Source organism: Anneissia japonica, unplaced genomic scaffold, assembly GCF_011630105.1.
Source record: "Anneissia japonica isolate Jap-2015-1 unplaced genomic scaffold, ASM1163010v1 scaffold212_len457575_cov179, whole genome shotgun sequence".
In the NCBI taxonomy this organism is placed as follows: Eukaryota; Metazoa; Echinodermata; class Crinoidea; order Comatulida; family Comatulidae; genus Anneissia; species Anneissia japonica.
In genome coordinates, this window is record NW_022758217.1 from 93,510 (window position 1) to 106,277 (window position 12,768).

Below are 12,768 nucleotides of genomic sequence, written 5' to 3' on the forward strand. Positions count from 1 at the left end.
TACGATATGTTTCGGGCAGCATCAGATGTAAACAGCTGTGATAACGCTTGCTCTACTTGACTTCTTCTAGGTTTCGGTAGTGGTGAACCAAACGATCTCGGTGGCGAAGACTGTACTATACTCATTACAAACTGGTGGAATGACACCCCTTGTACATTTCAATATCGTTTTGCATGCGAAAAGTGTATGTGAACTTAGTAATATTTACATTTTCAGAGATTCTACGATTTATCAGGTCAATAATGTGTTAGATTTATATTTGTTATGGTATGATGTATCGAGAAGCGTTAGAGACACAGCTGCACAGCTATATAATTAAATGTGTTTTCTGTGCTCCGACTATCCCACGTTAAACAACATTGAGGCGAAAATGTACCGTATCTACGAAATGAGAGTCTGATAACCAGACTAGTCAAAAGGATTAGCCATGGGAAAAAATACTGGAATCAATACCAACAACGGGTTACTGATATTTATTAAATAATAGAAATTTAATTTTCTCAGATCAAGATATAACCCCACCCTCATACGGATCATCTTGTCCGGTGGATGACATACATATGACGTTTTCAGCGACTAATCGATCAGTCTCCGTGTATTGGCCTCCTCCTACGTGGACCGATGACTCCTCTTGTCATCCCACCGTAACTAGCTCACATTCTCCTGGTCACGTGATAAGAATACCGGATGACGTTTTAAGTGCATCTATCAATGTGACGTACACTGCTACCGATAAGTCTGGAAATTCTGAAACTTGTTACTTTCGAGTAACTGCATCAGGTTCGAATTGTTTTTCATTTTTTGGAAACTTAATGAAATGGTGTACACTCATGTCATTTTATACGAAGTTTGTGCCTAAACTGATAATTGTTTTAGAAAATGTTACAATTGCAATTACAATTTTTTTGGTTTATAAAGTGTATTGGTTAAGGAGAAACATAGAAAATCATCCTACAAAACCCAGAAATATTGTAGTAGAAAATTATAAAAACAAATGTTTTTAATATTCTGTAATCAAATAAACTTTATAATAAGTAACTTTTGGGTTTAATGGTTCAATTTAATTAGTAATGAGTAACGGAATTTGAAGTGTCAATATTAGCACAACTGAGAAAATACAAGACTGCACACAAATTGAAAATTTACAAAATGCCAACCTATTGTATATGTTATATCAAATGTAGCAAATTAAGATGTTAAACGTTTGTTTGATTGTGTGTACGGTCCATACATTTGGGCAACACAATATAACTTACAAATGGTAGACCTACTGAAATCAAACAGAAAACATCATTATTACGGATTTTGTTTTAAGTTTTATTTGATGATATGTTAGGCGACACAGCGTACATATTATTATACCTACTGAAATTAAATATAATATCATTATCAATTAATTAATTATTCAAAATGACAAAAGCAGAAACAATAATTCCGTCAAATACACTTTTTTTTTTTGCTCAGGCTCAGTGTTCTTATTTTTTGGCCGATTTCAGGCTCAAAGTGTTCTTATTTTGTTCTTAAATACATACTTTTCAAACATAGAAAAGTATTATTGTACAGCAGTATACACTGTACCGGAATGTAGGTAAAAAGTGGCCCCGGAAAAATGGTCCCTGAAAAAAGGGCCCCTGAAAATATGGCCACAGAAAAATTGCCCCGGTAAAAATGGCCCAAAATGACAGGTTGTACACTTACTGTCCTGCATTATAGAGAGTATTACATACCTACTGCACACAAGGTAGTAGATATAATTTTTTGGTTTTTAAATATAAAAATCTCATTAGACATTTTACATCAATCTCAATTTGTTCTTAATTTTTAAGCAATTTTAGCCCCAGTGTTCTTATAAAATGTGTGGGAGTGTACTTCTCCCAGATGTTATGACGGAGCCTACTGTTGTATTTATCAGTTCTAGACAGATTCGAATACCCAGGCCTGCAGATTCCAGTCAGTTCCGAATACCCAGTTCTGACAATTGGAATGTTCTTTGTTGGTATCATTGTTGGCGTCTTCGGATTACTTGCTGCATTGTTCTGCTACAACAAGGTTAAACGGATTAGTCAGGTAACAACATTTTTTTAGATTCGATATACACCATTTCAATAAAAATTTCCGAAAACCTGCCACCTACCACTGGGGCTGGGCACATTATTCACATAATTATTGCATTATAATTATGGTATTGTTTCATAATTAAATAGATACTGATCTTATTCTACACTGCCAGGATATGAGGAAATAGTGTATCCGTAACATAAAATTATCTACATAACATTTCCGATAATAGGATTTACCAATTAAGAGTGAATTCTCTCGATTTCTTCTTGGATTTTCTAAGAGATATATACCGTATTATTATTACTATTATTCCTTTTATAACGCTGTATGAATTTCAGTAGAATAGACATTTTTTTTTGTGTCCTCACCCTTTTGTACCTATTGACATTTTTATGACAACTAATTCTTTTCCTTTCTCGGCCTATGGATATTGCATTTAACTTTTAACTATTGGCAATCCAGAAGAATGCATCTTTTGTGACTTCTTATTTGGTTTAGTTAAAATGTCCTTCAATAGGCCTAGCCTTCAAGTACATTACCTTCGTTATTGTTTTGAATGCTGCCTAAAATTAATATTTGTTAAAAATGTGTAATATATAGGCCTATTGTCTGTCATGAAAATGGATAACCAAAAATATTAATAAAAAATATAATTATTCATTTAAATTAATCATATAAGTTATTTAAAAAAATACATAAAAGGTGGTTACTAATACTTAAGTAATAACGTTAGTAATTCAAACATTGATTATAAAATTTAAGTTTTAGCTGATACACGGTATATCATTAATATGATAATTATAGGCCTACACTTTTGTTCAATTCAGAAATCTAATGAAACTTTTACATTGTCTTTTAAAATCTCAACACAGAACCGTAATCACGCATACGAGGAAGTACAGTACACAGTTAAAGAATCGACTTATGCTGTTACTATCAAGCCGGATAAGACAACATCAGATTATGTTAATAATATCAGGACGAATAAGACAACAACAGCTCATGTTAGTAATTTCAAGTCGGATAAGACATCACCAGCTTATACTAATATCAAACCAAATAAGAATAAGTGAATGCTGTGTTTTGAAGTAGCAGTATTGGTTTAGTGATTTACGCCTATCGTCTTTTAGCCTGTTTTCCAGGCCCTAATTTTGGGCTACTCAATCTATATTTCGCTTATTGCGCGCCATAGCTAATTGAAATGGCGTCCCATACTCGATTTTATTCCGTCTCTGAAGTAACTTTTTACTAAACCTATTGGTGACATAATTAGTAGTCATGGTGTTATGCATCATCTATATGCTGGCGATACCAAGTTATATTTAAGTTTTAATCCAAATGATCCATCTGAGCCTGAAAGATCCCTCATACTCTTGGGATTGGATGACTCTGAATATGTTATGTCTTAATGAAGAAAAGACAGAATTTATCATTGCTGGCACAAAATATTATACAAAACGGTTCACTGATGTTTGTCTTAGGATTGGCAATGTCACGATACACCAATCAAAATCAATTAGTATAGGTGTTGATGGTCAGTAAACTATGTCTGATCAGGTCTCTGCAATATCAGTTAACTACAACCTTAAAAACTTATACCAGATTCGTAGGTATATCGATGTAGTAACATGTGAAAATGCCGTTAGATGTCTTGTCCTGTCAAGACTTGACTACTGTAATTCATTACTTTTTGCGGCTCATTTAATAAAGAAATCAGACGTCTTCAGCTCCTGCAGAACAGAGCGGCTAAGTTATTTCATAATTTTAGAAAATATGATCATGTTTCGCCTCTTTTTACTCAACTTCGCTTGCTTCAAAACGTATGGTCTACAAAATATCAACCATAATCTATAAATGTATTCATGGCTCTCCTACATATTTACAAAGCATTATATCAACTCATGTTCCCTCACGTCTAGGACTTCGTTCTGAAATGGACACATTAACGTCATCCTTTCCAAAAACCCACCTAAAATCTAATCCAAAAAGGTTTCTTTGCACAAGCACCATTGATCTGGTTTCCATTTCACATCCGTCAGTCTAAGTCCTGTACGCAATTTAAGTCACTTCTCAAAACTAACTTGTTTCAATAGATTGTTGGTCTTAGAGCGCTGTGAGACAGCAGTATAAGAGCTCTATATAAATGCTCAATATTATTATTATTATTATATTATTATTATTATTATTATTATTATTATTATTATTATTATTATTAATTTGGTGGCACTGTCCAGAATGAGAAAAAATAATAAGGGACTTGTCAAGTCTAATTGTCTTTATACCAGGATCATTATTTTGATCTCTGTAGAAAGTAATACGTTTTTTACGGCCTGTTCAGAAGCATAGAACTTTAAACACTCAGCTATATAGATCACATTACATGATGTCTATTAGGCCATTTGTAAAAAATATACAGATACAATGGCGAACAAAAAAAAATGCAGAGAAAGAATATTTAACAGTGTCTCTAGTTCCAAAGTAAAAAAAAACAAAACAAAACAAAAAAAAACATTAATGCGCTGTAAATAATTATAAAGTAATAAATGTCGATAGAATGAGAATTATTTGAAAAAATAGTTGCCCAACAAACAGAAAAAGTTATTGTAATTTTCATGAGCGTTTACTGTTATGTATGTCAGAAAAATAACATTGCGGCATCGGTCAAGCGTTATTAAGATGTAGTTGTGAAATCACGTTATAATTGCGTATTTAGGGTCCTACAAGAAAAAAATTGTTAGCGTAATGATAACATTACTTATTATACATTTTGTTAAGATTATTACTCATTATTATGTGAATGCATCCCCCCGACCCCCTAGGATAGTGTTGTCTCGATCGGCCCAACTTTCGGGCGCCCCTTTTGCCCCCCCCCCCCTTTAGCGATCTCTATGGATCCGCCCCTGATATGAATAGAATAAAGGTCACTTTAAAAATTGACAAGGCAAATTTATTTGACGTTTCGCATTATTATTCAAGTATCATCAGGAATAAAAAAATACAATACAAGAAACAAACCAAATTAGTTATGAATAGCCTATATAAAGCGTTTTAGCAAGTTTTAGTTTTTCTCGTCATAATAACTCATTTCTCCGATAACAATGCAAGCCATAAGAGAACTGTCCATTATATTTTATATTAACTAATAAATTGTATCCTGTATTTTAACACCATTTAACATTATTTTATACTTAAGTTTATTTATGTGTATGTTTAAACTTGGAAAAAGAATTTATGTAAACCTTTTACGTGTGACAATAAAGAGAAACTTGGACGACGTTGCTTGACAGAAAAAAAGTAGGATAAAATGTATTTCTATCTGTTTTGTGTGTGTGTGTGTTTTGTGATACGTTTTAAGGCCTATTTCTAAGTTCCAATATTGTACAAATACTGCTGTGAGACCAGTATATTGAGCTTACAATCTGAAGAGCTTACAATCTGAAGATTGTAAGCTCAGTATACTGGTTGACATCTTACTTATGCTAAGGTCATAGTGTATGCATGACTTTGTTGTGTAATTGGTATTAATATTACCGCAGTCCGAGCTTCGTGAATAAAAATGTATAATATTGATGGTAAAAATTTGAAAATCAGAAAAAATGGTGAAATAAAGGTGGGAAGACCCCACAAAAAAAAAAGAAAAAAAAAAAGAAAAAATAAGACTGCTGTGACATATATAGGCCTAGAGTACAAAATGACTGGTACTGTAAGATTTAATTTCCTTTAATTTCCGTTATTTAAACCTGGTTACTTTAAAAGCAAATACAATTATCACTATAACGAATATGGTATTGGGACATCCTATCATACGTTGCGTACAACAGTTCTGTGAACGCGAGCTAAATATTTCAAGATTTACGTAAAATCTGAAAGTTGTATAATAATTTCAAGGTAAGGATTTTTGGTTTGATTATAGAGTTTCTAGTAAGTATTGTAGATCATGGAGCTCTTTTTGTGGTTTCTATTGTGAAACCCATGGGATCAGATCTATATTATTGTTGTTTGGTTTATTGCTTCGCTCATACTCCAGCCATTATAATCTGGTCTCAACTAGCCATGTTATGGATCGGGGCATACCATTGAAAACACAAGATCAAAGGCGTGTTTCAGAGTATTATATCAATATCCTGACTATAGATGGGAAACAATGCTAATAGAGTCATTGAGTCAATTGAACTTAGCATATAATTTTAATATGTCCGACGGAGGGGTCCGAACCAAGGGGCCGACTAGAGCCTCGGTCTGGGTCCCGAAAATATCCCTGTCAGGGTTCACGGAAGAGTTTTTATAGCTTAGTATAGTCCAAAATGTGATTTAGACCACACTAGGGATTGAAAAATACAAATAACGTTACTTGGATAAGCAAATTATTATTTTTGTTAATTTTTGATCCGACTCCCTCGTCGTAAGCGTCTACGTCGGGGGTCCAGGCCTGTCTGACGAGTCCGGGTATTTCCCCCCTCGTCGCTGGCGCCACTACTGCTCTGGAGATCCACGGTACGGAAGCCGCAGTGTTGCCTTGTGGTGAATTGGAGGCCTACACAATTAGAAAATACCCCGTTCTTTTTTAGACAGTGCACCGCTTTAACTTGTGCATCAGAGAGGACTTGAACATATATATACACCACAGCCTTTTTCCACAGCAAAGGCATCGTGGTAGAACAAAAATCGTATCCTGTTTTACATAATGAATCGCCTTAATAACTTGGACAGTGGCATTTGTTAGTTTTCGATTTTTACTAAATGAATAAATGTAAACAGTCGGTAATGAACAAAGCAATGCTCGATGTAATGGACACAATTATAGGGCTAAATAACGATGACTCAATAAAAAAACAAACGCATTATCAACATCGTGAATGTAACCCAAAACACTACAATTACACCCTTGAAGTTTATAGACAATTACACAGGGTGAGCTTCTAATTTCAGTATTCCATGTTAAACGACTTCTCCCGTGCACAATTTCCACATGGATTAGCTGGTCTATTTCAGGATGTTTCGTCTGCATCTTTTGCTGCTTGCCTCTCTAATTGCCACAGACATTCTGCATCGTGTGGTGTGCGACCAGGGTGACGAAATCATTGACTTGACGTATTCGTTTGATGAAAACACGCTCTATTTTCCAAGTGACATGCACGCGCCATTCGTGCAGGAGATTTTTCACCGTGGACCTTATGGACCACTCTGGTACGTATAGCTAAATACTGTTTGTTATTTAAATGCTTGCCTTCAAATCGTGGATCATTGGTTCAATCCTGTCTCACCAAGCAATCCATTTGTTCTTTCATGTAATTTTTAGTTTATCTATCTTGGTTTATTTATCTTGGCGGTGATGGTGTAACCCCATACTTCGGTTTGGGTGCTAGCTTGGTGTTTATGTTGGTTTTTTTTTGTTTGTTTTTTGTTTTTTTGTTTTTTGTTTTTTCCGGCTTTTTTCTTTGTGTTCTTGACTTCAATATTGTCTAGCGCATAGAGACCTCGTTTATTTGCGCTATTTAAATCCATCTATTATTATTATTATTATTATTATTATTATTATTATTATTATTATTATTATTATTATTATTATTATTATTATTATTATTATTATTATTATTATTATTATTATTATTATCGATTGAAACAGCTTTACAGCTAGAAAAATATTATCAACATAATTTTATTTTATTATTTTTTTTATCAACTGATTTTAGGGCGAAGGCTACGATATGAGCTGTGAACTTATTACTTTTCAAAGTAGCATAGACCTATCACTTTCACAAGACAAACATAAACACAAGATGCTCTACATAAACTAAGTCTCATTATGGGAGTGGAGTTGTAGTGGAGTGGAGTTGTTTTGGTCGTGAGAAAAAATCCTGTTACTGTGACGGGAATTGAACCAGGGACGTAGCCAGGATTTTGAAAGGGGGGAGCCGATATGCGAATTACGTAGGACCCCGGCGGGGTCAAGGGGGCGAATCCCCCTGTGAATTAGCGCACTCTGAACGTTCTTAGGACTGTTTGAGAGGATAAAGTGAAAATTGCAATAGACGCATTATAAATAAGCTCAAAAAATTATTATGTAATAAATCAACAGTGGCAGATCCAGGAATTCGAAAGAGAGGTGAAACCAGGGAGGGACATTCACAGACTGAGGAACCACTCACCTCAGCCCCACCATGGTTGGGGGCTGAGATAAGAAAATTTATGATTAGGGCATCTCTAGACGGCCGGAAATTACACTCTCGCACTTCAATTTGAATATATTTTTCTTTTTTTTCCTTAAAAAATGAAGCGGGGGGGGGGGGGGGGAGCCTTGAATCTACCTCTGCTCAAAACTATTCAGAATAGTCATAATCACGAAAAATGGACATGTAAAACCAGATCACATCCTAAAAACAAACAGCAGTCACTAAGACATCTATCAGGAGCCGACTCGATGGAGTTTACCCAGGGAAGCTCACAGATCTGTTTTGAAAGGTGGAGGGGGAGGGCATTTTGTGAGTCGACATCCATCTCGGCCCCACCATGGTTGGAGCTGAGGTGAGAAAAATTTAGGGAAATAGTAACTCTAGATGGCCAGAAATGACACTTTTAGTAATATTCATCATCATCACATCACCATTAGTCAAAATGAAGCGCCAAAAAAAAAAAAAATTCTCATGATCTTTTATTAGGGATTTTTGACAACCATATCACACACACATCATTAATGTGTGTGTGATATACCACAGAAAACAAAGCTTAAAAACATTGTCTTTGAGTATGTACTTTACATAGACCTACTTCAGAAACGTGATTTCACAACCACCTCAGCCCACCATGGCTGGGGCTGAGGTGAGGAAATAGCACCTCTCGAGATGGCCGGAAATGACACTTTTATATAGTAAAATTCATCATCATCACATCACCATTATAGACATTTAGTAGTAGGCCTAGTATTATTAAATAAAAATTTAAAGACTTGGAAAATTATAAAAACGAAATTGAACCACAATATCGAAGACCTAGCCTGCGATTTATGGATTTAAGATTTTTTTTAAAATCACGCTTAGGCCTATGTGTTCTATTAGGCCTGTATAACGTGTACTGATGCATATTTACATGTTTTGGAAGTATTCACTTTGAGTGATCCCAGGAAAGAATTTGTATTGGCCCAAGAATAACCTTTAAAATGTTAACACTGTGTACAAAAGGGGGGGGGGAGCCGCGGCTCCCACGGCTCCCCTGGATACGTCCCTGAATTGAACCCAGGACCGTTTTGAAAAGAAGCACCTTTAACCACCAAGCATTTAACTCCACTCGGACACTTATGGATACGATAGTGTTGATAAACAAGAACATAAGTAACTGAATGATTTATTTATTTATTTAAAATAATGCTAATCTGTACTTGATATGCGCTACCGTACCAATTTGGTTTAGTGAAATAATAGCCCACTGTCCCGTAATGAGGCAAATGCAAATATGAACAGTTTAAAGACCAAATACAAACAACTATTTTAAAAAATCTTATATTTAAAATAATTTAATTATTTTAATGTTTAGTAACATTGATTTTTTTTAATCGAAATTAATATTATGTAGGCATACCACTTTTATTGTGAATAGGCCTAATATATATTACAACATTTTTGTTCGATATGTGACTCTTAAAAATCTTTAATATTTTTCTGTATAACCTTAATTATATTGTATATGCATATTGGTATATATGCATGGGTATATAAGCCTGACCGACACAAAAAATCTGGATAATATTGATTATGGTTTTTTGTTTTTGCAATTATTTAGTTTTTTGGCAAATAATTATTCCTACCTTCTATTAGGACGACAACAACGACGAGGACTCCGACGAAGGTGAACATTACAATAACAAAGATAACATAAATGATAAATTAACGACGGTATAAATAGTGATAACGGTGGTATCGGTGTTGGCAGATAATAGTAAATCGTAATTATAGTGAAAACTTTATTAATAAAAAAATATATGACTGTATAATGTAAACGAATGAGGATGATAGCTAATGGATACATGTGTGTACTATTTTTTAAGGTTGGAGAGTAACATGTTTACGACCGGCGAGCACACAGGGACGCACATGGATGCTCCAGCGCATCTATCAGAGGGCAGACTAAGAATGGATGAAGTTCCTGTTGGTCATTTAATTGGGCCAGGTGTAAAGATCGATATGTCTTCCAAGGCGTCGACAAATCCTGACGCATTACTTGACGTTAAAGATTTAATTGCCTGGGAGGAAGAAAATGGGCCTATACCAAATGGTGCCATTTTGATGGTGTTCACCGATTGGGGTAAATTTTATCCAAATCGTACTGCGTACTTTGGGTCAGATCGCAACGACACCTTTACGGATTCAAATGGAAACTCGCTCCTTCACTTTCCAGGAGTCAGCCCAGATGCAGCTGATTGGCTAATTGAAAACCGTAACATTGTAGGCTTAGGTATCGACACCGCCTCATTCGATTACGGACAATCTATAACTTTTCCTTCGCACGAAAAACTTTTCAAAGCGAACATCTTTGGTCTTGAAAATGTCGCAAACTTGGATAAGATGCCGACCACAGGAAGCACTGTTTATGCTTTGCCCATGAAAATAAAAGAAGGAAGCGGTGCCCCTGTTAGAATTCTTGCTGTGGTTGGAGATGCCTCGAATAGTGCGCACACTATAGCCTGTAAACACTTTATAGTGTTTGGCACCATTTTTCTGTTTATTGCATTTATCATAAACTGTTAGAACAACAAGTAAAACCTATGTTAATTTAGTATTTACGCATATTAACGCATGTTGTTTTTGTAGTTTAGACCAAATATACATCTACTGGTACTGAGGAATTTATCACGAGCCAATAAAAATCGTTTTATAAAGTTGTGTTTACTGTAAGTCAGTTTTTTTTTTTTTTTTTTTTTTTTAATGTTTAATAATTATTATTGTAATTATTTATTATAACCTAGCCTAAGCATAAATATGTATTCATTGTACAAACATGTACAAACTATCAAGCAACAGTAACAAATTAAAAACGACGCACAAGGAGAAAGCAGACTTATTTCAACAGCATACGACTAAGGTAATTTTAGAACAGTATTTTGTATTAAAATTATCATACGATCATGGAGGTATTATACCTCCATGATACGATTGATTGAGCAGTTTAGACCAATAAATGTTTTCTTTCGCCTGATTGCGCTGCTTTGTCAGATTGTTTGTTGATTGTAACAATCAGCATTGTTAAGTGCCATCGGCCAGGTGCGACATACGAAAGCTATTTTCATTTTATATCTGATAACGCTTGAACTCGTACTATCATACAATAAAAGCGATTTGGTATACATACAGTTGCTGTACATAGCAATGCAATGTATAGGATTGTCTCTTTGTTTCTACTAATGAGGAGCCTCATTAAGTTATCTAAATAAAGGTCAGCAAGTGATGTTCACAGATGCTAAAATCTGCCATATTGTAAGTCAGACACGATAGTATAACACAAGGTATACATTGTACTGAAAATGAAACTGAATAATTTAGAAAAAATACTGTATATAGGACTACTAGTGTTAATACAGAAGCCTTGAGTTCATAAAGGTAAGTTTCTTCAGTTATTATACTCAGGGTCGGATACAGGATTTAGCAAAAGGAGGGGGGTGGGGCACCAAAGTAAAGATGGACGACCAGCCAAGGTACGAAGCACTGAGGGCGTGGGCGGATGCAGCTTGGCAGAAAAAAGAGGGAGGGGTGTAATCTGCGAGCGAAGCGAGCAGCCTTAGGCTGGGGGCCAGGGGGCCGCCTAGGGCTCCCGGCGGTGAAGCCCAGCACATTTGAGGAATACGAGGTTGTATTGAGTCGATTTCGACTATCTAGCATGGAAGTTTTCAGTAACAAATAAATTTTAAAAAATAGTTGTATGTCTTTTAAAAGAAATTTTAATATACAGGGTACCTGCAATATGCAACTATGACATGTGTCATTAAATTAGTAATAATTCATCTTCTCCCAACATAATCTTTGACAACATGCAAAGGCTCATAAATGTACACCATTTCAAAAGAGAAATTTTACTTCTAGAAAACATGATGAAGTTTCTCAGCAACGTTGAACATAAAAATCACAAAATCAGCAAAAAGGAAAACTAATATCCAAAATCCGTTAAAAAAAGCCCCCCCCCCGCCCTAAATCCGCCCATGATGTTTTACTAGGAACCCTTATACCACTAATATTATCTTATTATACGCAGAGATTTTCTATTGTGTGTGGGTTCATCCAAAATATTTTTCCATTATGATGTATGATGTACGTTTTCATGTGGTTTGTATTATGTTTTTTAAGCTTATCTTTAGTCTTAAGGAAACATCTTGGTCGATGTACATGTTTTGAACCCGAGATCCCGGGCAAGCTTCCGCTCAACAAAATTAAATTAAGTTAAAACATTGCATACTCTTATTGAGATGTATAATAAAATATCTTGTTTGATATTTTAGTTGAGCCTTTTTTAAGTGGTTATGTTCCCTTATTCTGTGTTGAGTGACGCAGATGGGTATGTTTCGGTGAACATATTCCAATTCAATGTCATTAACGGTTCTTTAGTAAGACCATGGAGGTATTATTGAGAAGGAGATCACTCGGCAACAGATCCCTTTGACGCGACAAACCTATGTGTTCCCCGCTTTTGGATCGCGCGCGGGCGTATTACCCTATAATTCAC

At 35.1% G+C, this 12,768-nt stretch overlaps 3 protein-coding genes across 9 annotated transcripts in view; all 3 read left to right on the top strand.

Moving 5' to 3' along the window:
* The window catches only part of LOC117125224, a 6,986-nt gene extending 1,645 nt beyond the window's left edge, over positions 1-5,341 (top strand). For both annotated transcript variants that reach the window (XM_033271683.1, XM_033271684.1), the window contains exons 3-6: positions 71-184; positions 505-780; positions 1,913-2,067; positions 2,934-5,341. In XM_033271683.1, the coding sequence (XP_033127574.1) occupies positions 71-184; positions 505-780; positions 1,913-2,067; positions 2,934-3,134 (746 nt within the window). In that variant the 3' untranslated portion in view covers positions 3,135-5,341. The remainder of the gene's footprint in view (positions 1-70; positions 185-504; positions 781-1,912; positions 2,068-2,933) is intronic.
* A 465-nt stretch (positions 5,342-5,806) lies between these two features.
* LOC117125221 (isatin hydrolase-like) lies at positions 5,807-11,233 on the top strand. 3 transcript variants are annotated; one of them, XM_033271670.1, is made up of 3 exons: positions 5,807-5,949; positions 7,054-7,248; positions 10,103-11,233. In XM_033271670.1, the coding sequence occupies exons 2-3, from the start codon at positions 7,055-7,057 to the stop codon at positions 10,800-10,802; spliced, it is 894 nt and encodes a 297-aa protein (XP_033127561.1). In that variant the 5' UTR covers positions 5,807-5,949; position 7,054; the 3' UTR covers positions 10,803-11,233. The 3 variants fall into 3 exon arrangements, with proteins under 3 accessions (XP_033127561.1, XP_033127563.1, XP_033127564.1); XM_033271672.1 differs by having other exon boundaries at positions 5,842-5,949; positions 6,991-7,248; XM_033271673.1 differs by having other exon boundaries at positions 5,855-5,949; positions 7,040-7,248.
* Positions 11,234-11,374: 141 nt separating this feature from the next.
* The window catches only part of LOC117125218 (indoleamine 2,3-dioxygenase 2-like), a 10,197-nt gene continuing 8,803 nt past the window's right edge, over positions 11,375-12,768 (top strand). For 2 of the 4 annotated variants that reach the window (XM_033271666.1, XM_033271668.1), the window contains exon 1: positions 11,391-11,528. Coding sequence is in view for 1 of the 4 variants with exons in the window: in XM_033271668.1 (XP_033127559.1) it covers positions 11,499-11,528 (30 nt within the window). In the remaining 3 variants the exon portion in view is untranslated. Of the gene's footprint in view, positions 11,652-12,768 lie in introns of all 4 variants that reach the window. The other 2 variants (XM_033271667.1, XM_033271665.1) reach the window with 2 other exon arrangements.

Excerpts from the sequence above, each read along its gene's own strand:
- LOC117125221 (XM_033271670.1), top strand. The coding sequence starts at position 7,055 with ATGTTTCGTCTGCATCTTTTGCTGCTTGCCTCTCTAATTGCCACAGAC. Across the intron at positions 7,249-10,102 it reads GGACCTTATGGACCACTCTG|GTTGGAGAGTAACATGTTTA; the intron begins GTACGTATAGCT and ends CTATTTTTTAAG.